Source organism: Misgurnus anguillicaudatus, unplaced genomic scaffold, assembly GCF_027580225.2.
Source record: "Misgurnus anguillicaudatus unplaced genomic scaffold, ASM2758022v2 HiC_scaffold_32, whole genome shotgun sequence".
NCBI lineage: Eukaryota > Metazoa > Chordata > Actinopteri > Cypriniformes > Cobitidae > Misgurnus > Misgurnus anguillicaudatus.
In genome coordinates, this window is record NW_027395282.1 from 2,033,922 (window position 1) to 2,059,806 (window position 25,885).

The 25,885-nt window shown below is 35.9% G+C and overlaps 1 protein-coding gene across 6 annotated transcripts in view; it reads right to left on the bottom strand.

The window, feature by feature from the left end:
• The window catches only part of LOC141348976 (glutamate receptor-interacting protein 2-like), a 187,059-nt gene that overhangs the window by 83,286 nt on the left and 77,888 nt on the right, over positions 1-25,885 (bottom strand). For 2 of the 6 annotated variants that reach the window (XM_073865570.1, XM_073865568.1), the window contains exon 1: positions 23,219-23,404. The exons of the other annotated variants lie outside the window; for them this stretch is intronic. In XM_073865570.1, the coding sequence (XP_073721671.1) occupies positions 23,219-23,273 (55 nt within the window). In that variant the 5' untranslated portion in view covers positions 23,274-23,404. Of the gene's footprint in view, positions 1-23,218; positions 23,405-25,885 lie in introns of those variants that run through there. 6 annotated transcript variants of the gene reach the window in all.

The window sequence follows — 25,885 nt, forward strand, 5'->3', positions numbered from 1 at the left end:
TCGAGTGACATTGCCATTTTGTTCTCTCCAGTTGATGGACAACAGGCTTTATCTTCCAGGCCCTCTTGGCTGTGGCCGCAAGTGGAGTTTTCGCTGGTCACTGTCACAGGCGGTTTTTCACTGTCAAGTGTATCTAAACATCATGGCTTCCCACACTTGAAAAAGGGAAGGATTTGACCAGACTCAGGATTTCACTTGTTCTTCAATTTATTTGACCAGTAAACATGTAAGGTGAAAAACCTTTGAACATACAAAAAATACACAATTTAAATTAAGTACAATTTACAACAAAATACATTTAATTTAGACAAAGGGTAAGTATATTTTAAACAGACTGATAATTATCTCATTTATCAAGGTAAATACAGGTTAAATTAGGCATTTCATAAACATACATTGTTCATAATGAATTAAATAACACATCACAAACTTACATGTCAAAAATGCAGTTACTCAACAACAAAAGTTATTTTCTGATTTTTATAATTATTTTCTAGCATTGTATCAGTACAGTGTTTTAAGACTTTAATGTTTTCATGTGAAGAGATGAAAACATTACTAAGATTTTCCTCATTTAAGCAAAATCCACAAAATCCATTATAAAATGTACTCCAAACAAACATCTTCAATTAAAGTTTAATAAATAATTTAAGCAGTCTCCAAAAGATGCGTGAGCTTACCGGTAGCCCTTTTGATCTTTTCCTTTTCCCATGAGCTTTCGAGATTTCGTGTTAATTCAGCAGCTTGTTTTCAGCTACGTTGAAAAACAACTGAACAACTCGCGCTGCTTTTATTATCTGGGTTTTTCCGTGTGCTGCTAATTAATAATCTCTCTCACCTGCTGAAGCGCGCTGTGGAGCTGCTGCTCGCTATTACGAGCACCTGTCACATCAACATGCACCCGCACACAGGCACACCTCCCGGCAGATCGCCAAAACAGTACTTCACTTTGCTATTTTGAGACACCATAAATATGAACTAAAATGTGCAAAAATGTATTTGAAAAATGTATTTAGGTACTACTGGTAGTAAACTTGAACACATCTTTGTATGAAAATTGGGTTCAAGTTTAATACAAGTGTTAAATAAATACATATTTTTAATACAGAGATAGTATGTTAAAAGTGCATTTTAATTCATATTCATGGTGTCTCAAAATAGCACAGCGAAGTACACTTAGATAATCTTAACAACATCTTAAGAAGTACGTATAAGATGAATTTTTAGTATATTAACAAAATTAGTGTGCGAAAATAGAGCACTTTAAGTATATTATGGAAGTGTACCTGAGATGTGATGGGATAATGATGTGTCCTTCGAATGTGCACTTTAGACCAAAAATATCAAATTTAGGTGATTTTGTGCATAAAACAATAAAAAAAAAATCTGCCAATGGGGTAAGCAAAAATTAATAATTTTCTCGTAAACACTAAATTCAAGAAAAATTCAAGAAAAATTTATTTATTAACTACCCATTGGCAGATTTTTTTGCTTGTTTTATGCACAAAATCACTTAAATTTGATATTTTTGGTCTAAAAACTAGACTTATTTTCTTGGGTCGTTTTGCTCATCAAGAAAAAGCATCTTAATTTAAGAATTTTTAGATATTTTTTACTGAAAACAAAAATACTAAGAAAAGTTTTTCTTGAAAATCATTTTTTGCAGTGTATTCATTTTTATATATATATTTTTTTATTATAAAATGTTTCTAAACCATATAGAAGGTTTCATCGGACGCACATGCGCTGACACGATACACGTCTGGATCCGAACTTTACTTCCGGTTTCGTTTTTTTATGGTCTGACTAGTTGCTAAACTGATCTCTTGAACAAATGCCTCGTCGAAAATAACAAATGTTTTGATTTCCTTGGTAAACTATGTGTTGTTTTTTGCTTGTTATAAACTACGTTTAAAGAACTTTGTTGTTATTTATTATTAGCGAAGTTTACCAGAAGTTACGTCTGGACCGCGACAGACCCTTGTTTATGTTGTTACTGCTGAAACCGTCTATACAAAAATGGCATGTACTCTATTATCACATTCAATCAACATTCAATATATTTTCTATATATTTTTATTGTAAAATGCAATTACTAAGCACTCCCAACAAGGGCAGAAAATATGAGAATTTAACTGTATGGATCCCTAAAAATTTCATTTAAGCCATAGACAGACCAACAGATAAACAGAGAGAAGGATGATTGCAGAGGGGGTGTAAGTGGGCAGTTATGATTTGAGTTGTGTTGTTTGTGAGTATTAAAAATGTGCATATTTTAAAATGCAAAAATAAATTACTCCGCTATATCAACACGCACAGTTAACCATTGAGTTTTCGTCTCTGGTGACTGTTTGCATATCTATATTTTCTTCTTTCCTGTGGATAAAACACAAGCTTGGAGTAAAGTTGGCAGCTGCTGGTACAAACATAGAATATGTTATATTATGCATGTTGTTCTGGAGGTTGTTAGGGTATTGCTATGTGGTTGCTAAGGTGCTGTGACTGGTTGTTAGGTGTTAGCTTTGGCCCAAGTCAAGGCGCTATGATTTTCTACTTCTATATTCAAGTCTTCCTTCAAAATAACCCAAAATGGTATTTTTCTTGTTAATCATCTGCGAGGTTAAAAACACACACCTGTGTATTCAGCAGGTATGATGAACATGCTGTAGGTCACTTTGAATGAAATACATGAATGTAAATATATGCACAGTACTTCACTGTTATATTTTTTTTACTACTGCATTATAATATTTTTGCATACTTGATTTGTTAACATGCTTTCGTTGTTACAATCTCTATTTTTGTGTAAAAATGCTTCTGCAAAGCTGCTTTGCAACAATGCACATGAAAAATTATATTAAATTGAATAGAATATCAGTATTAGGTAATGCATTCGTTATTGCATATTATTTACCAGTTCCCAAATAGATAACTCAGAAGTTTGTATTAAATGTTCCACATGTATTAAATCCAGAAGACTCTCCAGTGGGAACGATGTAGCGAGATATTTAAAAGACATTAAAGTGTCAGCATGATACAGCGACTTCATACACAGACAGTAATGACCATGATGCAGCGCAGCATCATTTCAACGCCTCAGGACCTCTGAAGCAGCGGGAGTGAACTGTGTGTGCGTGTCAACTGGTGTTTCACTTATTTGGATCTTTATCCAGCTTTTGTGTGTGGAAAATTAGCCGACAAAGCTATTCATTTACTTCACATCACTGAAATAGATAGAGGCCACAGGGTGGAGATGTTTGGAAAGATGAAGGAGAGCATCGCTGCACCTGTTCACCAGCAAGTTTCTCTCTCTCTCTCTCTCTCTCTCTCTCTCTCTCTCTCTCTCTTTTAGGATTATAGGTGTATATAGCACAGCGGTTTACAGGTATGTTAAAGAGCACCTATGGTCCGATTCACGATTTTTCATTTCCTTTGGTGTGTAAGTGTGTATTGGTTCATGTTAACAATATGCAAAGGTACAAACCCCAAATGATAGTGTAGACCGACATTATCATAATTTCTCCCGCTTCTGACTCACACCCTGTAAGTTAACTTCTGTTAGTATTGCATTGTAAGCAAATCTTTGTCAGGATATGAGACGTGGAACAACAGAACCCAAGCGCAGGCGATGTCAGGGAGTGAACAAAGAACATTTATTGACACGACAAGAAAACAAAAGCCCACGAGGGGGCAAAACTCAACATTAAACATGATATATCAAATACATACACAACTTGATTAACAAGACTAAACTAAACTGAAGAACAACATGACAAACAGCAACAGGGCACGAATGAACACAATGAACCAGCACAAGACAAGAGGAGACTAAATAGGGAAACTAAACGAGGGCAACACAGGTGCAAGGGATGAACTAATAATGAATAATTAACAGGGAGAACAAGGGGGCGGGGACTAGAACCGAGACACCAGAGGCACATGCCACACTTAACAAGGCATGAACCTCCACATTAAACAAGAGACTGTCAGAACTCTGCCATCACAATAAAACATAAATATAAAACCATACTCTCGTGGCAGAGTCCTGACAATCTTTCAAACATGGTAAGGAGCATAACATTTCCTGCTGATGTCAGAGGTATTCACAACATACAGATTATCTGGCCAATCAAGGACACAGTGCTTTTCAGATCGATGAGTTTTGTACAAAATCAAAGGGTTTGAGGAAGAGAAGATATCAAAAATGTACAATATGTGGAAAATAATATGTTTTTAACCATAAACCACGCAAACACATTGTATTATACCAAATACACAAAATGACTTTCTTACTTAGTATTTTTGTCTTGTTTTAAGTAGAAATATAAAAAAATTCTTAAAGGTGCAGTGTGTACATTTTAGTGGCATCTAGTGGTGAGGTTGCGAATTGCAACCAACGGCTTAGCCCACTGCTCACTCCTCGCTTTTGAAACGCATAGAGAAGCTAGAGTAGCCGCCACCGGAAAAACATCATTGACGGAGACAACTTAGCCAAAGAGTTTGTCCGTTAAGGGCTTCTGTAGAAACATGGCGGCACAAGATGGCCCTCGGTGTATGTAGATAAAAACGTCTCATTCTAAGGTAATACAAACATAACGGGTCATTATAAAAAGGTCTTTATACACTCCTGATAATATAGTTTTGTATATCATTTTGCATTTCTGTCAAGAGATCCTTTTAAAAATTACACACTGCACCTTTAAATCAATATGTATTTTCTTGATGAGCAAAATTACCTAAGAAAAAAAATCTAGTTTTTACACAAAACATATCAAATTTAAGTGAATGTGTGCTTAAAACAATAAAAAAAATCTGCCAATGGAATAAGAGGTTTTTTTTGTTTTTGTTTTTTTACTTAATACAAGAAAAATTCAGCAAAAAAAATTCTTATTCCATTGGCAATTTTTTTGCTCGTTTAAGGCACAAATTCGCTTAAATTTGTTATGTTTTGTCTACAAACTAGACTTATTTTCTTAGGTCATTTTCTCATCAAGAAAATACATCTTGATTTAAGAATTTTTTGATATTTCTACTGAAAACAAGGCAAAAATACTAAGTAAGAAAGTCATTTTTTTGCAGTGCATTGTTTTTTAGCAATAAAATAGGTGCTCTTTAATGTCTCAGTCAAAGCATAAAGTTTAGCTATTTGAAAGTGATACCACCATATAGGTCATTAAAAAGACTGCTTGAACAAATGATCATAACATCAAATGTGGGAGGACCACATATAAGAGGCTGTTTCTGTCTCAGGCCCTGGCTAGCACAAATTTGTGACCATTAACTCCTTAAGTGGCGCTGTCCCTCTCACGGGACACCTAAGTTTACATCAATATTTTCCATATAAATTTTATGTATATCACAATAAACTATATATTGTTGGAAAGGTCTAAGCCTCTAGAATACATATATCAACAGTGTTTTATAAAATAAATTATGTAGGGAGAGTAATTGATTCAATTTTAAAGAGAGTGCGCCTCAAAACATTTATATAAGGAGGTTGAACATGAAGTAAACCTTGAAACAAGGCAATGACCCGAGAAACAGAAGGTAATGAAACTGCCAAGCTCTTGAGCTTTTTGTATTTCTAAAGCAAAGAACAGAAACAGGCAGCACATGAAAGTCCTGCAGTATCAAACTATTATATTTTTTATTTCATTTCATCCAATCATAAAGCTTTGTTAATGACTATTCTTGATGCCTTTCTGTCTGGTGAAAAATAGTTACCCTAGCCTAAAGTTTGGTTTGTTTTTCTGTCTTTGGGGGTGGCCTCTTCCAATCTTCTATCAATTAGCAACCCCCATCAATCATATAACCACCAAAAAGCACAAACAAACCACTCATACTGCCTACAACCACACAGCAATGACCAACAAGGCCCTTTCTGGTCAGCAGCCATGTTTACTGGTTTAAGAGTCATTCGTCCTCTGGCCCAATCCATCATAAAAGCTCTCTCATGGGAACAGTATTGGGAGAATTAAATTTGCCTGATCTTCCCTGAGGATATTGTGCACCACAAGCAATAACCCTGCGATGCTGAATAAAAGACAATACAGCAGGGATGCAGCTTCTGCTGGGAGACACAAATGAGTGACTTATATTTGGTGCTAATAGAGGTCCATTGAAAGACTACAGGTGATTGGCTAAATCACTGTGAATAGTTCAAATAATTAACTGTGAGCCATTTATGGGTTGACTTGGGAAAAAAAACGTGGTTCTGTGGAGCTTTTACAATGCTTTGATTTTTTGCAATTCTCAGCAATTATACTACATTAAAATAACACAATCACATTTACTGTATATATACACTCACCTAAAGGATTATTAGGAACACATGTTCAATTTCTGATTAGTGCAATTATCTAATCAACCAATCACATGGCAGTTGCTTCAATGCATTTAGGGGTGTGGTCCTGGTCAATCTCCTGAACTCCAAACTGAATGTCAGAATGGGAAAGAAAGGCGATTTAAGCAATTTTGAGCGTGGCATGGTTGTTGGTGCCAGACGGGCCGGTCTGAATATTTCAGAATCTGCTCAGTTACTGGGATTTTCACGCACAACCATTTCTAGTGTTTACAAAGATTTGCGTAAAAAGGGAAAACATCCAGTATGCGGCAGTCCTGTGGACGAAAATGCCTTGTTGATGCTAGAGGTCAGAGGAGAATGAGCCGACTGATTCAAGCTGATAGAAGAGCGACTTTGACTGAAATAACTACTCATTACAATCGAGGTATGCAGCAAAGCATTTGTGAAGCCACAACACGCACAACCTTGAGGCGGATGGGCTACAACAACAGAAGACCCCACCAGGTACCACTCATCTCCACTACAAATAGGAAAATGAGGCTACAATTTGCACGAGCTCACCAAAATTGGACAGTTGAAGACTGAAAAAAATGTTGCCTGATCTGATGAGTCTCGATTTCTGTTGAGACATTCAGATGGTAGAGTCAGAATTTGGCGTAAACAGAATGAGAACATGGATCCATCATGCGTTGTTACCACTGTGCAGGCTGGTGGTGGTGGTGTAATGGTGTGGGGGATGTTTTCTTGGCACACTTTAGGCCCCTTAGTGCCAATTGGGCATCGTTTAAATGCCACGGCCTACCTGAGCATTGTTTCTGACCATGTCCATCCCTTAATGACCACCATGTACCCATCCTCTAATGACTACTTTGAGCAGGATAATGCACCATGTCACAAAGCTCGAAACATTTCAAATTGGTTCCTTGAACATGACAATGAGTTCACTGTACTAAAATGGCCCCCACAGTCACCAGATCTCAACCCAATAGAGCATCTTTGGGATGTGGTGTGACGGGAGCTTCGTACCCCTGATGTGCATCCCACAAATCTCCATCAACTGCAAGATGTTATACTATCCTAATCACATCATGTGTCTTCTTCACTTTCTATAGTAAATATATCTAAAAATGTGCACTGAATACTTCAAAACAGGACTTTTGCAATGCACGGCTACAGAAGTTCATTGCCGTTCCTGTTTCTCTGAAAAAGTGGCACAGATGCCATCAATAAACAAACAGGACACAAATATGTATTCTCCTGCTGACGTTCTCTTGCCGTGCTTTCTTTTAAAAAAGAGCAAAATAATAGGCCAGTTGCCAGACACAGCAGACGTTCATGCGCTGCTCCAAATTGTGTTGCGGCTCTTTTGGTTTGCGCTAGATGTGTCAAGTGCAACCCGGATGGGATCAAATATTCATCAGTCTATGCTTGTGTCATCACAAGTCAACAAGACAACGGCGCTGAAAAAGACGCTTTGATCAGAGCCTCTCTGGAGTGCTTCCTTCTTTCTGCAACATCCTGATTGCCCGTCCACCGGGACTCAAGCATATCGGAGAAAACCTGCGCTCTGTTCGGATTCAGACGCCATATGGCCACACGCTCAAAGCTCGAGGTGGATATTTCTCTTTATTGTGTGTATTACCTTTCTTAGTTGCTACAATAAGATTTGTTAGAACCTCAGATTCTGATTAGACTGACTGTTCACGTGCAACTTCAATCTGATTGTCCGGTCAATGATATTTTTTATTGGTCTATAATAATAATAATTTGGATACTTACTTTAGACATTGTATGCACACATGTTGTCACAGTTACGTGCTTGAACCGAAATGAACTTCCGGTCAAAACTACATCTATAGCATTGCACAGGAAGGAAAAACCAACAATCCATAGGAAAGTAATGTGGCTTGACGTCTTTATGGTGCACATGTCCAGTCACATAATGGTAGTAAAAAATTGATTCAGGTCTGAAAAGCCCATCAGAAACCTCCTTGGTCATCAGCTGCACCGCAAGTGCAGTAAACCAGAGTAAAATGCTGATGTTTATTAATATCAGGCCTTTATGATGGCATTGGTGCATCAGCAAGAGAAAAGGGACACTGTTTTAATTTACTCCCTGTTTACCTTGAGCTTTTGCCTCTAGCGTTGTTTGTTTAGTGATCCATGGTGTGTTTAACCTCCCGCGTCTATCACTGCCACGTTTGTGCTCCAACGGCCGTAAAACAAAGTGCAGAACTTTCATTTACCCTCTAAGCACTGCAGAAGGACTTTTGCTTTTCTGAAAAGCTAAGCAGTTTCAGATGATCTCGGTACATGGGTGAAGTACCACTGATGAAATCTTCTGGATAGCAATGAGATTTTTAGTAATCTTAAAAGTCTAGGCAATATTACAACTGTATGTCAAAATTTTTTATTTTTATGTGTCTCTTTGTGTCCACGGGCATCAGAACCATTATATGCGGGAGGGACAAGACCCACCCGCTTTTTAAGACCAATGATATTGGACCCACTCACTTTTTATCTACTTTTGTGCATGTTCACTTGTCAGAGAGCTGTCAGTCAAATCCAATTAAGGAAAGCCCTAATTAATTAAACTCTGTTCTGCGATTTAGCTACAGCCTTGACTTTCACGCTTGCTGCTTAATTAAACAACAAGGTAAATAAAGCTTTTAGGCTATAAAAGCAGTTGTTTAAAGACACCAGAATATAAGAAAATGGCATCTACTAGTAAATGTTTTGGACCCACCCACAATTTATTTTATTTTTTTTTTTTTGCTTACAACGCCAATGTTTGTGTCTATTGGTATTTTCAGTAAATACGTTGCAAGAGACTGGTATGATAGAGTCACTTACTGATCTTAACTCTTTCCCCAACATTGACAAATTAACTCGTCAATTAAGAGAAAACGCTTCCCTGGCACTGACGAGTTTTTCTGGCAATCCATATTTCCGCTATTATCCACCAGGTGGTGCTCTTACACAACTTATAAAACCCAGAAGTATTCTCTTAGGTCAAACAGTTCAAACTCCGTGTAAGTTTTGATGACAGCTCTGAATCTGATCTCTAACAAAAGTCCTTCACAAAAACGCAAAATTTTTTATTTTTTAAAAAACCTACTTATATTTGAGAGGTGATAATAAAAAGAACAAATAAAGGTATGATGATTTTTTTTTGTACATCAAACACTTCTTTGATGCAATTACGATTTGAGTCAATTAATCGATAAATCAATATTTTATATTATGTGCCTAATTAGGCAGTTACATTTGTACTTACAAATGCAACCAAAATAGATAACATGAACATTTCATTAAACTCTTTGAAAATGGCACAATCTCTGCCCCAATTGGAACAAAATAACATAAAATACACTTTTTTTAAATAAAGAAAAATTAATAGCGAGGGCAAAATGTCACATAAAATCAAGCTTATGATGGCAACAGTCAAAGTCTTTCAGTATTTTGTGCCAAAATGTGTAATAGTGACAATAACTGAGGTACTTTTAGAAATATATTTAATAAATTGAAAAATAAATTAATATAAAAAACAAAGCTGTTAAACCTAAGCATTTGATCTGTCACAGAACGTCCCTTTTTAAGAGATATTTCTTTTAAAAAAAATCAAGTGATCAACATGTGAGAGAGGACACTACGTTTTGCATGGACAATATCACCTGCAGTGCTAAACACACGCTTTCTTTCGCTGTGTTTTCGCTACTACAACCGCTTCGTTACATTCACTTGCTGACGATGAAAATAAACAGAAATGTGCGCTTTGGCGGAAATACGTAAATGGACGTTACAACGTGTGGCAACAATGTATTGGATCGTTAGAAATAAAATCGATGTATCGATCGATCTCGATGTATTCTTACCATGTGTTCACACCAGCCATGTTTAAGGGGTCAAAATCGCATCTACCGTGACTAGTTTGCCACTTGAACAGTTTGAGTTTACTCGCTTCATTTGCACGTGAAATTCTAGTCATCGAGACATTCACGCAGAAATTCGTGTCATGGGGGCTTCTGCGACTCCACTCCCTGTTATCCCGTCACTACTAGAGCAAGCCCCTGATTGGTTAACGTGACAAATTTTTCCACCAAAGTTCAAATTTTTCAACTTGCGCGTTTGCCATGGCAATGCTCAGTTTGCGCCATTTGCGCGAACTAGACGTGCTAATGAGGCGGAATCGCGTCTATCGCGCCGCACTATACGCCTTATTCGCGCCGCAAGACCTCCAGATGCGCGTCAATGCGTCTTCACATTGACTTAACATTGAAATCACTCGCGCTTGATGCCTCTACTGTGGCTGGTGTGAACGCAGAATTACATCCCCTAATGTGTATGTATGTAAAAAAGATTTTTTTTCTGGAAGGCATTAAACATATAAAAATGTACAAATATATCAAATGAAAGAGCAGACCCTCTGTTTTCAAACAAACAAAACGAGGAAAAAACTTTCATCCAATCTATATTTTTTCTTTGTTTATAAACTCTTAAATATGGGTATTTTTCTTTCAAAATAATTTTTTTAGCAAAAAACTGAAATAATTGCTTTTGTGAAGGAATTTTGTTAGAGATCAGATTCAGAACGATTATCAAACATAGAGTTTAAAATTAGTAAATAATGTTTTCATAAATTAGGTAAGTGCGGTATTGCAGATTAACATAAAAATCCATCAGGAACACTTTTTTTATGCAAAGTTTTCTCTTAATTGACAAGATAATGCGTCAATGGCGGGGAAAGAGTTAATATATTTGCATTTGAATAGAGCTGCGTTATCGCTTTTGGGCATTTTTAAATAAAACAAAACCGTTCCATCTTCTTCTTCACTGGATAACTCTGCTCTTGGGGGATTACGGGATAGCATCGAATGAACACTTTGAGATCTTGCCGGAAGTATTCGGTCATCCAGGCACTTTTCGCATACTGTATACTATGAATTCGGACATACTACTTGCCTCGCCTATATGCTTTTCGCCTACTATATAGTATGGAAGTTGGCAGTTTCGGGCACAGCCTGAGAGTTGTTTGCCAGTCTGTGCGCATGCAAAAAAAGGTGTTTTTGCAATTTGAGCTTAAGAAACTTTATGGTACAGTTGATGTCAGGTTTAATTGTTGGTCAGAAATATGTTTTTGATTTTGATTTTAGAGATATCCGTCTTTTCCCTTTCAAGTAGATGTGAAGACTTTAGTCTTGCATCACTAAAATAACTGCTTGGGGCTGCTGCAAACATGGCCACCAAGTGATGTGACTTCCCTAAAGAGACTTTGGCTAAACTCAGTAACTTTGTACATTATGTGCAGGGATACCAGAAAGGCCTGAGGCATAAAGGGAAAAGGAACCAGCCATAAAGCCACAGTAAATCCCGGTTTACATAGAGCAAACTACACCAACAGGAATTACATCTCTGCATAAACAGATGTTAATCCAGCAAAAGGAGTCATAACTATTTGAAGCTACAACTTGAAGCTAAAATTATAAATACACTTATATACTTGAATAATTCATGTCAACGCAATTAACAAAAATGCAAGCTTTACAAGGTTGTAAATAGGAGCATAGAGAAACACTATTGTAAATAGAGCCATAAAACAGCATGTATAATATAATATAATATAATATAAACACTAATGCGAGCACAAACTGTGAATTTGTACTTGGTTTCTATTCACTGCGACGTTGGAAACTGTAAAATCAGCATGAAGTAAAAACGCACCCTGTTTCTTTCCTAATCAGGTTACACATTTGTGAATAGCACTCTATTCATTTGCGACTAGGCTTATCCTTCACAAAAGGATGAAAAATGAGTATGGAGGAAGGCGCATACATTTTAAATGACATGCATGAATCAGTAGAGGGCAGTACGAGTGCACCCATGTCAGAAATAACCCAGCAAACTTACAGGAATAATGAACACATTTCATATGTAGATTTGAGGTGAGCAATGTCTTCAAAGGGGGTTGATTTCGTATAATTGAAATGACAATTACAGACACAATGAGTAGATGAAACCTGTCTATAATACTGATAAGCTAAAGTAAATGAAATATCGGCCCGTTTGGAGGGAACGGCCGCTGCCTTGAGAGACAACTAGACTGATTGTTTTTTATCTGAAGCGCTTCAATCTGTCGTGTCAGATACAAAGACAGTGTCAAATGTGATTGATAAACTCATTCAATGTAAGCTGGAATTAATTTACTGGTCAGGGTCATATTTTAAGAGGGTATTTAGTCATTAGTGGGGGTTAGCAAGCCAAGAATTACTATTTTTACTTATACTTTGGTGTACATAAATGACACATCACATTGCAGCTGTGAGATACAGATTTTCACAGAGATTTGTGCGTGAGTTCTTTCATACATATTTTATAAGGTGGCTAATTCATATGAATTTGTACGATCAATTTTATACGTTTTTGTACAATCTGCTGTGACGTTGGTCGTTAGCGGTGGGACTACATTGCTGCATTTTGTCTAATAATCATACATTTTTGTATGATTCGATTTACTTTGTACGATTTCATTAGCCACATTGTTATTAAATTGATTCTTTTGACCTGGGCCTTTAAGCAACTAACCAGAACTAGGGCAGGGCCAATACCACTTTTTCATGTCTGATATCACAGCCCAGTCTCACGAAATTTCGTTATATAGTCACGTATTTTTTTAATTCTTTTTTCGTGCTATTATCACGAAATTTCGTGTTTTTTCGTGATCGTATAACGAATTCCTGTTTTCGTGTGATCATCACGTATTGGTCACTCAACTGTTTTGTACTATTTTCTTACCATTGTCGCTTTGGTTTAGGGTTAGATTTACATAAAATGACATCCCTAACCAAACCCAACTCTAACCCTAACGCCAGGCGACTTATAAAAAAATAAATCAGAAAAAATAGTATAAATCAATATATAAAGTGACATTCTAATGCAAGCACCAAATCTAACCCTAAACCGAAGCGACAATGGTTTAAAAATAGGACAAAACAGTCGAGTAACCAATAAGTGATAATCACACGAAAAAAGGAATTCGTTATACGATAAAGAAAAAACACGAAATTTCGTGATAATAGCACGAAAAAAGAATAAAAAAAATACATGACTATATCACGAAACTTTGTGAGACTGGGTAGGATATCTATGTCGATACCACAACCTTGAGTATATGTCGATACCGATCCAATACCATTTCTATCGCCTTTTTAATCAATTGAGCTGCGGTACTACCCAGTCTCACAAAGTTTCGTGATATAGTCACGTATTTTTTTATTCTTTTTTCGTGACATTATCACGAATTTCCGCTTTTTTGTGATCGTATAACGAATTCCTGTTTTCGTGTGATCATCACGTATTGGTTACTCAACTGTTTTGTACTATTTTCTTACCATTGTCGCTTCGGTTTAGGGTTAGATTTACATAAAATGACATCCCTAACCAAACCCAACTCTAACCCTAACGGCAGGTGACATATAAAAAAATAAATCTGAAAAAATAGTATAAATCAATATATAAAGTGACATTCTAATGCAAGCACCAAATCTAACCCTAAACCGAAGCGACAATGGTTTAAAAATAGGACAAAACAGTCGAGTAACCAATAAGTGATAATCACACGAAAACAGGAATTCGTTATACAATAAAGAAAAAACACGAAATTTCGTGATAATAGCACGAAAAAAGAATCAAAAAAATACATGACTATATCACGAAACTTTGTGAGACTGGGTAGGATATCAATGTCGATACCACAACCTTGAGTATATGTCGATATCAATCCAATACCATTTCTATCGCCTTTTTAATCAATTGAGCTGCTGTACTACCCAGTCTCACAAAGTTTCGTGATATAGTCATGTATTTTTTTTATTCTTTTTTCGTGACATTATCACGAATTTCCGCTTTTTTTGTGATCGTATAACAAATTCCTGTTTTAGTGTGATAATCACGTATTGGTTACTCAACTGCTTTTTCCTATTTTTAAACCATTGTCGCTTCGGTTTAGGGTTAGATTTGGTGCTTGCATTAGAATGTCACTTTATATATTCATTAATACTATTTTTTCTGATGTATTTTTTTATGTCGCCTGGCATTGGGGTTAGAGTTAGGTTTGGGTAGGAATGTCATTTTATGTAAATCTAACCCTAAACCGAAGCGACAATGGTAAGAAAATAGGACAAAACAGTTGAGTAACCAATACGTGATAATCCCACGAAAACAAGAATTCGTTATACAATCACAAAAAAACGCGGAAATTCGTGATAATGTCACGAAAAAAGAATCGAAAAATACGTGACTATATAACGAAATTTCGTGAGACTGGGTTCTCCAGTACAGCGTGCACCTTTTCAAAATATTCTGAAGCCTCCAGAATTTATTAATATCATATTTCATATCACATCTCTTCCTTCCACTCTGAGGGCTTGCCTGCAGAGTAATGAAGGGATTATGAAAGTAATGTAATAAATCCACATTTATGGGTCGGTTCTAGTTCGTTCATCATCAGCGAGAAGAACCAATTGTACAATAAAGTAATCAAGCATATTGAAAGAATACAACTTTACATAATCTCTTTAAATAGACCCACAAAGACTATTTTCAATAATAACCAAATATATTAAATATACTCGTTCCATCAAATTTACACAACACAATATGCATTAAACACTCTGCCCAAAGTTTTTGCTCAGGACTCATCAGTGTCAGATTGTGTTATGTTAAAATCCTCATTTCTGAATTTCTAAATTAATTTTAATTTCTTTAGTTGTGTGTGATGGGGTAATAGTTTATTAAACAAAAACAAAGTTACATAACTTACATCTATGTCTAGATACATCGCACGATGCGACGCGATGCTTTTTGTCCGGTGTGCAACCCTCTTTAGTAGAGTAGTTCCCATTCTGGGGTTCACTGTGGGATATAAGGTCAATTATAATGGATATAGAAACAAAAACTTTGGACTTCTCGAACGTGATCAGCTTAAGTTTTGCACAGTTAAAAATCCTGCCCCTGATCATTTTTTATTTGCGAACCTCATCGGTTTGCTCCCCAGCACATCAGATCGGCAGGTATGCAGCTATTCCGCCAAATCCCATTCGCTTCCCTGCCTCTCGAATCGAGCCAAACAAAGCCAGATCAATACAGATCCGCCTCAGGATGCCACCGTGTACTGCGCAGAGCATCAAACAAGTCACAAGATCGAGTGGGAGGTCTGATAGCCATCAGAACATCCAGACTCTCGCTTCATATCACTACCTGGAGCTCTTATGAATGCTGGAGCTTATATCACCACACTGGACGCTCTGTATTCAGTGCCACCCTGCAACCCAGATACGCGCCTGATTAACCGAATGCAACCAAATAATACAGAGGCCTCTTGGGAAAGGACGAGTGGGACACTTTGGAGGACGGAATGGATGTAGAAAATGAGACTGAAGAATGAAGTGATTGCATGCGGGGTCTTTTAAAATGAGGGACGTGGCCAAGGCTGAGGGGAATCAATTGTTACGAGAGATGACGGTGGAGGCTTGGGATGTTGCCTAAAATGGGCTGAGAACAGAAAGATTACAAATAAGTTATTATAAAGACATTTTTATTCTTTAATGACTCACAGCTTTGTGCTTTTACAGCTGAAAAGAACGACTTGGTGTAGGTATTTATATGCAGGTGAAATGCAATTTTACCCATTACCTGGTAACACTTTAGTTAACACTGAAGTGAAATTCAAGTGGCTTTTCCTTCAAAAATACAATCCTAATTAACCCCAAAACAAAAATTGCCATGTTTTCAACCCACAGTGTCATGAAAAAATTTGTAGTTTCCATGGTACCCTATTGCTTTTGCAGACTGGAACAGTCAGCTATTTGTTTCTCAGTACAGATTTTGTATGTCTTTGCAATATAGTTTATGAAAACGTAGTAAAGTAACCCTTTAAGCCAAATCAGCACACTTGGCCGACATCATTCAAACAGCTTTTATTCATGTGGGTTTAAAGGAAGTCATGTAGGTCCAGGTTTTACTGTATGTACTTGACAGGGGGATGAAGAAATACTACATAGTCTTTGTGAATGATCTTACAAATGTATGTTTTTTACGTGCCGAAGCAAAATAAAGTGCTGTACCAAGCAAAGCCGCAGCCAATCAGAAAACAATTAAAGCTAGGCAGACTATCTGACCATAACGTTGCATAACCAATCTCACCAGTTAGTCTCACAATATTTGCATTTTAAGCACGTCCCTAAATTAGGTAGAAATCTGCATGTTAGGAAGACATAAAACGTATCTGGGCAACACGTGGCTTTTCAGTTTCTTTGTTAACACTTTCGTGTTGGTCGTGGATGAAAACATCCATTAAATTAATTTTTCAAATTATTTTGCATAAATCTGTTAATTAACCTCAGTCCTGATCAAAACTACCAAATGTTTACAAAAGTTCGGTGATTTTAACTCCGTAATTGCCAAGTTCATAAGTGATGTCACTGATTTGGAAAAAAACAGATTTTCAATATAAACATTTTTTATTTATTTATTTATTGGTTTATTTAACAGGGACAGTGCAATATATATTGCTACAATTTCAAGCAGCCGATGCTCTACAAGCTTCTAGCCAAAGACTAATTTGCAGCCCCAGTCCCTGGTTAGGCTTTTTAACAACAACAAAACAATAAATCACACAAAAAAAACGAAGTGAAAGTTAAAAAACAAAGCTGAGACTGTGTATGACCATCAGTGTTCACAAACCTTCTTTTGCTTGAACCACTTTTTCAAATTTCTTTGAAAAATGTTCAACTTTGTTTGCATTTTCAGTTCAGTTGGCAGGCTGTTCCAAAGCAGTGTACCTTGAACTGAAAATGTGGATTGTGCAAATTGTGTTTTTCTCTTTGGTATTATGCAATTCTGATTAGTTATACCTCTTATAGGGACCCCCTTACTACTCTGTTTCAATATTAATTGGCATATAATGTCTGGAGTAAGATTTAAAAACTAATTTAATAAGAGACAATACAATTTTCGTATCTAAGCAGACTATGTTTTTGTATAATATTATAATGATGCCATTAATTTGGTTTCTTATCCAGAATTTTTAGTGTTTGTTTATAGATCTAACAGGTTTAGTAGTCAGTTGAGAAACCTGACTCCAGAAAGTCACACAATAAGATAAATGCGAAAGATCATTGCATGCATATACAACTTAGCTGTTTTTAGAGATATATACAATCTAATCATGTAAAAACAATTCAAATTTGATCTGATTGTTTTACACAGCCTCTTTACATGCACATCAAACGTCATTATGAACTGGATATTTTTTTTACCTTTTTTAGTCTTGGGCAAGTCAAAGATTAGTAAAAACTTTGGCGCCGCATGGTGATCAACAGTGAAAATGGCAAATTTGACCTCTTTGCAAAAGGAAAATCCACCAACAATCAAAAATGCAGGATGATATGTTATGTCTTTGCAATTAAAAAAAATGTCATTATAATGGAAGACAAATGGGGCAAAATCAGAAACAAACAGCAAATGTAAATAAAATCTGATTTTGCACAAAAATGTTAAAATGCATTAAAGCCAATGTTTTTACTAATCTCTGACATGCCCAACTGAAAAATCCAGTTCACAATCACTTTTGATATTGAAAATCGGTCATTTTGTGTGTTTTTTCCCCAAATCAGTGACATCACTTATGAACTTTTGTGGCAATTAAGGAGTTAAAATCATGAATTTTTGTAAATTTTTGTTAGTTTTGATAGGTTGATTGACAGATTTATGCAAAAAATGAAAAAAAAATCATCTAATACATTTTATTAGCAGTTTAATTAAGTGTATGTTTTCATCCACAAACAACCCAAAGGGGTAATTTGAAATCCATTGAGTTTTTTTTTGTGACAAATTTCAAAGCATTTTCCCAAAATATGTGTCAATATAAGATTTGTCACCAAACATCATTCCAATTGCTGAAACAAAGAGAAAGTTGTGGCCGCATGTAAAATGGCAAATTTGACCTCTTTGCAAAAGGAAAATCCACCAACAATCAAAAATGCAGGATGATATGTTATGTCTTTGCAATTAAAAAATGTCATTATAATGGAAGACAAATGGGGCAAAATCAGACACAAACAGCAAATGTAAATAAAATCTGATTTTGCACAAAAATTTTAAAATGCATCAAAGCCAATGTTTTTACTAATCTCTGACATGCCCAACTAAAAAATCCAGTTCACAATCACTTTTGATATTGAAAATTGGTCATTTTGTGGTTTTTTTCCCCCAAATCAGTGACATCACTTATGAACTTTTGTGGCAATTAAGGAGTTAAAATCATGGATTTTTGTAAATATTTGTTCGTTTTAATAGGTTGATTGACAGATTTATGCAAAAAAAGAAAAAAAATCATCTAATACATTTTAATAGCAGTTTAATTAAGTGTATGTTTTCATCCATAAACAACCCAAAAGGGTAATTTGAAATCCATTGGGTTTTTTTTGCAAAATTTCAAAGCATTTTCCCAAAATATGTTTCAATATAAGATTTGTCACCAAACATCATTCCAATTGCTGAAACACAGAGAAAGTTGTGGCCAAATCAAGACTAAAAAACCTCCACAGTGGATAAAAACGTCCTCAACAACCCATAAGGGTTAATTCTCCCCTTTGGCCAACATTGTAGCTGAAATGACAACAATATCATTAATAGCTACTGAAATCAATCTTTTCTGTGTTAATCATTTACTTCTGATAAACGCATACTGTAAAGGTGAAACGTTGTAGCCAAAATGAAAACAGATGTACAACTCCCATTTGCAATTAAATCATCTTCTTTAGTTGTGCGGGAAAGTGAAAATGTCTGGGTCATGTTTAGTCTATGAAGTTTTTATCAGAAGAACGCACCACTACAAAATAAAAAATAAAAAATCCTTTCAATATTGACTCTTTGAGACTTTTAATGTCAAAGTCAAAGCTTTCATTTACTTATAAGACAAAACGACAAATGAAAACCTTCTGCTCCTTTACAAACTTTCTCATCAAGGAACTTTAAGCAACATGTTAGATTGTGATAAATAAAAACAATAACATCTTCAAACAATGCTACTTTTTGTGCATTCCCTTAGAATAAAAACTCAGTGGGTTGGAACAGTATTATAAAAGTGTGCAGAGCCAGGCCCCCAAAGCATTCGCAGGTTGTCAAATAATGCATGTGTGAGAAAGCAATAAATCACACCCATCTGGTAATTTTCTCTACGCCAGCGACTTGCGACACAGATCAAAGGAAGAGCTTTTGTTTCTACTCATTAGGCGATGCTTTGTAGTGTACTTTTTCTCGAACAGCATCTTGTCACGTGGGCATGTGGCCATACTTTTGTTGGTAAATAGCGAGTGTCGCCTCTTGCGTGTTGCCTGGAAATGAACATCTCGACACAATGTCACCTCCATCTTTCATCTCGTCACTTTAATCTTCCTCTTATTATCTCTTCAAACAGTTGCTTTGCAAGACTCTAACATGGCAAAGCAAATTTGCCAATTTCCATCCATAAGTAATTTCATCCTTCACATTCGTATTATCGGAACGGAGAGGTTCGGATCTTTGGGACCAAAAGTCTGTCAGTCATGTTTTTCTTTGATCTGGTCTTCTCTGAGAGCACCATCGTACCAATGAAGGTAAAACTTCACTGATATCTAGCATAGGACGTAGGAAAGATTTTAAAGTGGATGGAGAGATCAGCCTGATCTCACAAAATACGTGAAATAGTCACGCATTATTTTGCTCAGTTTTGCGCATTTTTTTTCCGTGTCAGTTTCATGTATTGGTTACTCAACTGTTTTTCCTATTTTCTTACAATTGTCGCTTCGGTTTGGGGTTAGAACAACTTAAAATGACATCCCAACTCTAACCGTAACGTTAGACGACAATGGTTTTAAAAGCATACGAAAAAATAGTATAAACCAATACTTAAAGTAACATCCTAACGCAAACAGCAAATCTAACCCCAAACTGAAGCGACAATTGTTTAAAAATAGGAAAAACAGTTGAGTAACCAATACGTGCAACTGACACGGAAAAGAAATGCGTGGCACGAGCACGTAAAATGATGGAAATACGTGACAATGCCACGCAAAACTGAGCAAAATAATGCGTGACTATTTCACGGAAATTTGGGAGATCAGGATTATATAATTGTTATGTATCTTATGAGCATTAATTAGGTCCAATGCAAATATTAAATGTCAATTTTAATGTTTAACTTACAATGCATTACAAGGCAATGTATACATTTTTATTACCATATGTGTTCATGGGATCAAATTTGCGCTGCTAATGCAATGCTCTACTAGTAAGCTACATGAACAGTTTTTTTCAGTAGAAATATTGCATATATATGCAAGTCAAGATACTTAAATAATTTTATAATAATATTAAAACATTATTATATTACATTATAATATATATAATATTAAGAGATATAAAATATATATCTTTAAAAAATTAAGATATTATAATTTATATATAAAAATGTACATAATAATCTATCTATCAAATATATTTTGATATATTTTTACGCTTTCTTACTTAGTATTTTTGTTCTGTTTTTAAATAACAATATAATGTATTTTTTATAAGTAAAATGACCTAAAATAAGTCTTGTTTTAGACAAAAAATATAAAAATGTAAGCCAATTTGTACTAGCAAAAAATTCTGCCAATGGAATAAGAAAAAAATCTTAAAATAAGTTTACTTTTTCATCGACACTACTTATTCCATTGGCAGATTTTATTGCTTGTTTTAAGTACAAATTCGCTTAAAACTTTATATTTTTGTCTAAAAACTAGACTTATTTTCCTAGGTCATTTTGCTCATCAAAAAATACATCTTAATTTAAGAATTTTTAGATATTTTACTAAAAACAGACAAAAATACTACACTGCAAAAAATTATTTTAAAGAAAAAAATTGCTTAGTATTTTTGTTTTCAGTTAAAATATCAAAAAAAAATATTTTAAATTAGAATGCTTTTATTGATGAGCAAAACGACCCCAAAAAATAAGTCTAGTTTTTGGACCAAAAATATCAAATTTATGTGATTTTGTGCATAAAACAAGCAAAAAAATCTCCAATGGGGTAAGCACATTTTTCTTGAATGTGTTTAACAAAAATGTTCAAGATTTTTTTGCTTACCCCATTGGGCGATTTTTTTGCTTTGTAAGCAAGAAAGTCATTTTTTTTTGCTGTGTTTCTTCTTATTTTTCACTTTTATAATCATTTAGTTATATTATTGTTTTCCTTGTTTGAGCACATTTCCACAAATAAATATATTGAGACCAATGCTTATAACAAAATGGGCTAAGAAATAACAAATCTTTCTTCAGCATGTATTCTCTAAAACAAATCTTGTTATCCTACAAATATCTAAAAGAATTTAAGTAGGATACTGGAAAGTTAGGCAATGTAAAAAGCCACTGTAACAGCAAACGCACAACCTGCTGCTTTTGGTTAGTATTTTTTTTAGCCAAATCTCTAACATAGCCAGTCTTGTTTAGCATTCGTATCAAGTTTGTCCTGAGTCCAATGAAACTGTCACAGTTAATCAATCCTCTCGCATTAAACCTCATATTGTCTGGACAAAATCTTCAGGAAGCTACAATATCAAGGGACATAAAAATCTGGACTGTTCCACCGCAGAATTTATGAATTTAATGATTTATGGTACAGAAAGACCAAAATACGGAGTACTGCTATTGCCTATCTCATGAGGATTAATCCCTTGTGATTACATATCCATGAAATTTCCTCCATCAATCATTCCTCCACCTGGACATTGCGGACAGCTGGATATTGGCTCGTTCTTAACTTAACCACCTTACATTTGTATCTGTCACATTGTTAAATAACGCCGATAGAGAGTTCTTCTGAACTGCCCAAATCTAATTGTCTCTAAGTGAATGGAGACCTACTGCAAACACACCATGTGATTCATTGTGTGTGGTGCTCTAGATGCATTTGAAAAAAAAACAATGTCGAAATGCATTCAGATTATGCAAATGAGCATCTTAAGGCACAAGAAAAAAAACAGAAACCTCCTTCACCCACCTTATACCGTACATGAACCTAATTTCTTGAACTCCAGCCAAGAACCAGCATGCAAATATTAATCCACGCCCCCACACAACCACGCCATAGATGGCTGATGTCACATCTATAGTGTTGAACTTTCGTAGGCTTTGCTTTACACGGCTTTATTGATTTCCGGCAAACTCGCTCAAGGCAAGAGATCCTGCATGCATAAAAAACAGCTCTTCTCTTAACAGTTGGTTCAGAAGACGTGTCAAAGTTATCTGCTTGATATCTACCAGGGCCTGTTAAATGCAAGATCACAACATAGAGCGCTTCATGCATTTTGAAGTATGCTGGACAGACTGTACTGAAAACAGCTATACACTAAGAGTTATGAATGGTGTAGATGTTGCAATGCTGATAAAATGAAGCAATTAATGAAAAGGACAAGAAACCGAACATTTTGCAATCGAAAAATCTCATTTGGTAAAAAGAACAGTGAAAAACTTGAAATCCATGAATATCACTTGCTGTTAAAGAGTAATGAAAAGCAATAAAGAATGAATCTCATGACGATGCATGAATAATTCATATAAATAAAACATAAATTAGAAATAACCCACTCATTAAAAAATAAGAAAAAGTCCAGGAATTTCAACACAGCAGAAACACAACACACTTTCAAGTATATCTGAACTATTCACCTTTTAAAAGAAGGTTCAAGTTTGACAAAAACTTCCCTACACAATCCATAAAGTTCCCATTATCAATCCAAGACCCAATCAGTAAACAAGATCCCAAAACTAGTGCCCCACATGTTGAATGGTTCACACCCCATCCCAAAATTCAGTGTTAAGTGGTGCAATACCCTTGATTCTGCGTCTGATGACCCCCATCCGGCACTTGAGCGAAACGGAAAACATATCCTCCTCCAGCCGCCTCTTCTCCTCTCCGGTGAAGGGAAAAAAAGAGAAGGAGAGGGGAGAAAATAGCTCCGAAGCACTGTGGAAGTAGTCACATGGCACTCTCAGGAGCAATCCGACGCTCCACAAAGGCAGGGAGACGAAAGAAGGAACGGCAATTGCTCATTCTCTACCTCTCTAAGATGTTACATCCCCAACCTGGCTGAGGAAAGTTGTGGCGCTCCGAGGCGAGGCGGCTTCTGTCAGAATGACAGAGCGAGAGAGAGAGGGAAAGAAAAAGCCAGGGAACAAACGAGCCTTACGAACACCTCAGCATCTCCTTGTCATGTCTTTGGATCAGTACAAGAACGGTAATCAATATTTATAACTACTCATCTTCTTCGACATCTGCAGTTCGTTTCAACAAAGCTACTAGTTCTTTGTCATTTCTTCGGTCTTGATCACTCATTTTCCACTTCTGTCTTTCTCTTTCTCAGCTTGCACACGCATAGCCGGAAGCACAGAAAAGCATTTGGGAATTGGAATAGAATTACTCTCCCTTCCCATATCAGAAAATCCGCTTGGAGGACGATGTAATTAATCACGGCAGCTTGGAGTTGATCGCGCTCTGTAATAAAGCGCTTGTTAGCGGATGATCGCAATACACCGCACAATTCATCAACTTCAAAAGTCTCCGAATAAGTGAAGAACTACAGCCTGGATGTATAGGATAGGAAAGGCATGACTTTGCATGTACAAAAGTATAATATACGCAGGCAGGAATGTACTGCTGCAAAGCAACATGGCAGTATTTCTGCGTGCATAGCTTTAAAAAATGTTATGCACTTTAATCATGATTTAGGGGAGTCCCCAGGGCTCTGTACTTGGCCCAATTAAATTCTGTAGCATGATAAGTGAGCTTTGGGATTTACATAGATTATACGCAGGACATACTTTATGAAAGGCAACTTTAATGTAATAAAGACGAGATGAAAAATGTGCAAATAAACCAACATGATTTCATCTAACATGTTTGCATTATCTCACGACTAAAGTCCTTAAAGTCCGGTTATCAAAACGAATATCTAATGCATAATCAAGCAAAACGGAAATGAATACCAGTCAAGATATCTTTAATAACATCAAGATTGGATGCACATTTTTAATTCCGAAGTATAATTCACGTTCACAGGCTTGCATCTCTTGTTGTGAATCAAAAAGATGTAGATGGGTAGATGGCGGCAAATATTATCTGAATTATCCTCCGTGGAGATAGAGTGCATCTTAATGATATGCATTACATTCATCAAAAGCCTTTGAAGTACTGCGATTGTCGAGAGATTAACATCCTCAACTACTGTATGAAAAATCATTGACTAAAAAAGAAAGCTAAAGTTCACAGACCATCAGAATTCAGAGATACATACAGTAAGTCAATGTATGGGACTATTGTACTGCAAGTGAGACAAAGATGCATGGCCAATCCATTAACCATTGGCCATTTAAAAAATGGACTTCCATTATACAGTAGTTTCAAGCCAAGGATGGCCACATCCATTACTTCCACAGATGTTAAGGATTCATACAGTAAATGCCACATTATCAACAACACCGCATTTCCTCTGATCCATTTACGGGCTTCTACAAGTTTAAAACATGTTTCCCTGGTCAATTAAAAACCACCAGGGTAGAAAGATATTTGACCTATATCTTTGTAAGAGAATGGTCGGTCAAAGGTCAGGTCAAGTACATACTTTATCTGCATGTTTTGTCAAAAACAAACCTTATAAGGTATCAAGAAAGTTACCTTTAAAGGTGCAGTGTGTACATTTTGCAGGCATCTAGTGGTGAGGTTGTGAATTGCAACCAACAGCTCAGTCCACTGCTCACCCCTCGCTTTTGAAAAACATAGAGAAGCTACGGTAGCCACCAACGGACAAACATGTCATCGGCTGGGACAACTATGTAATAAAAGTTTGTCCGTTAAGGGCTTCTGTAGAAACATGGCTGCACAAAATGGCGACTTCCATGTAAGGGGGACCCTCTGTGTATGTAGATAAAAAACATCTCATTCTAAGGTAATAAACACATAACGGTTCATTATGAAAGGTCTTTATACACCTCTGATAATATAGTTTTGTATATTTTTTTGCATTTCTATCAAGAGATCCTTCTAAAAATTACACACTGCACCTTTAAATAAGTTGGTTTGTGATTTTTTTATAAAGTTATTTTAGTTTGTAAAGTTTTAAATATATGTTTCTTACAAAATCGCATTGATTCCCCTCAGAGGGTGTTTAAAACCCACTGGAGTCATGTTTATTTGTTTTGTGAAGGATTAATGCACTTTTTTGGGCTTCAAAGTTGTTTCCTGGCCCCTGTTTACTATAATTTAAAAGCTTAAAAGAGCCATGAAATTTACTAAAATAACTGAAATTGTGTTTGTCTGAAAGATGATTGACATGTGTATCTCAGATGGCTTGAGGGTGATTAAATCATGGGGGGTAATTTTCATTTTTCGCTGAACTGTTGCTTTAAGGATCCTACAGCACCCCTAGTGGTTACAACAAACACTGTCTTTCAATTCATGAAGCTGAGCTTGCAAAAACTGTCCACTGCCGACATAAAATACG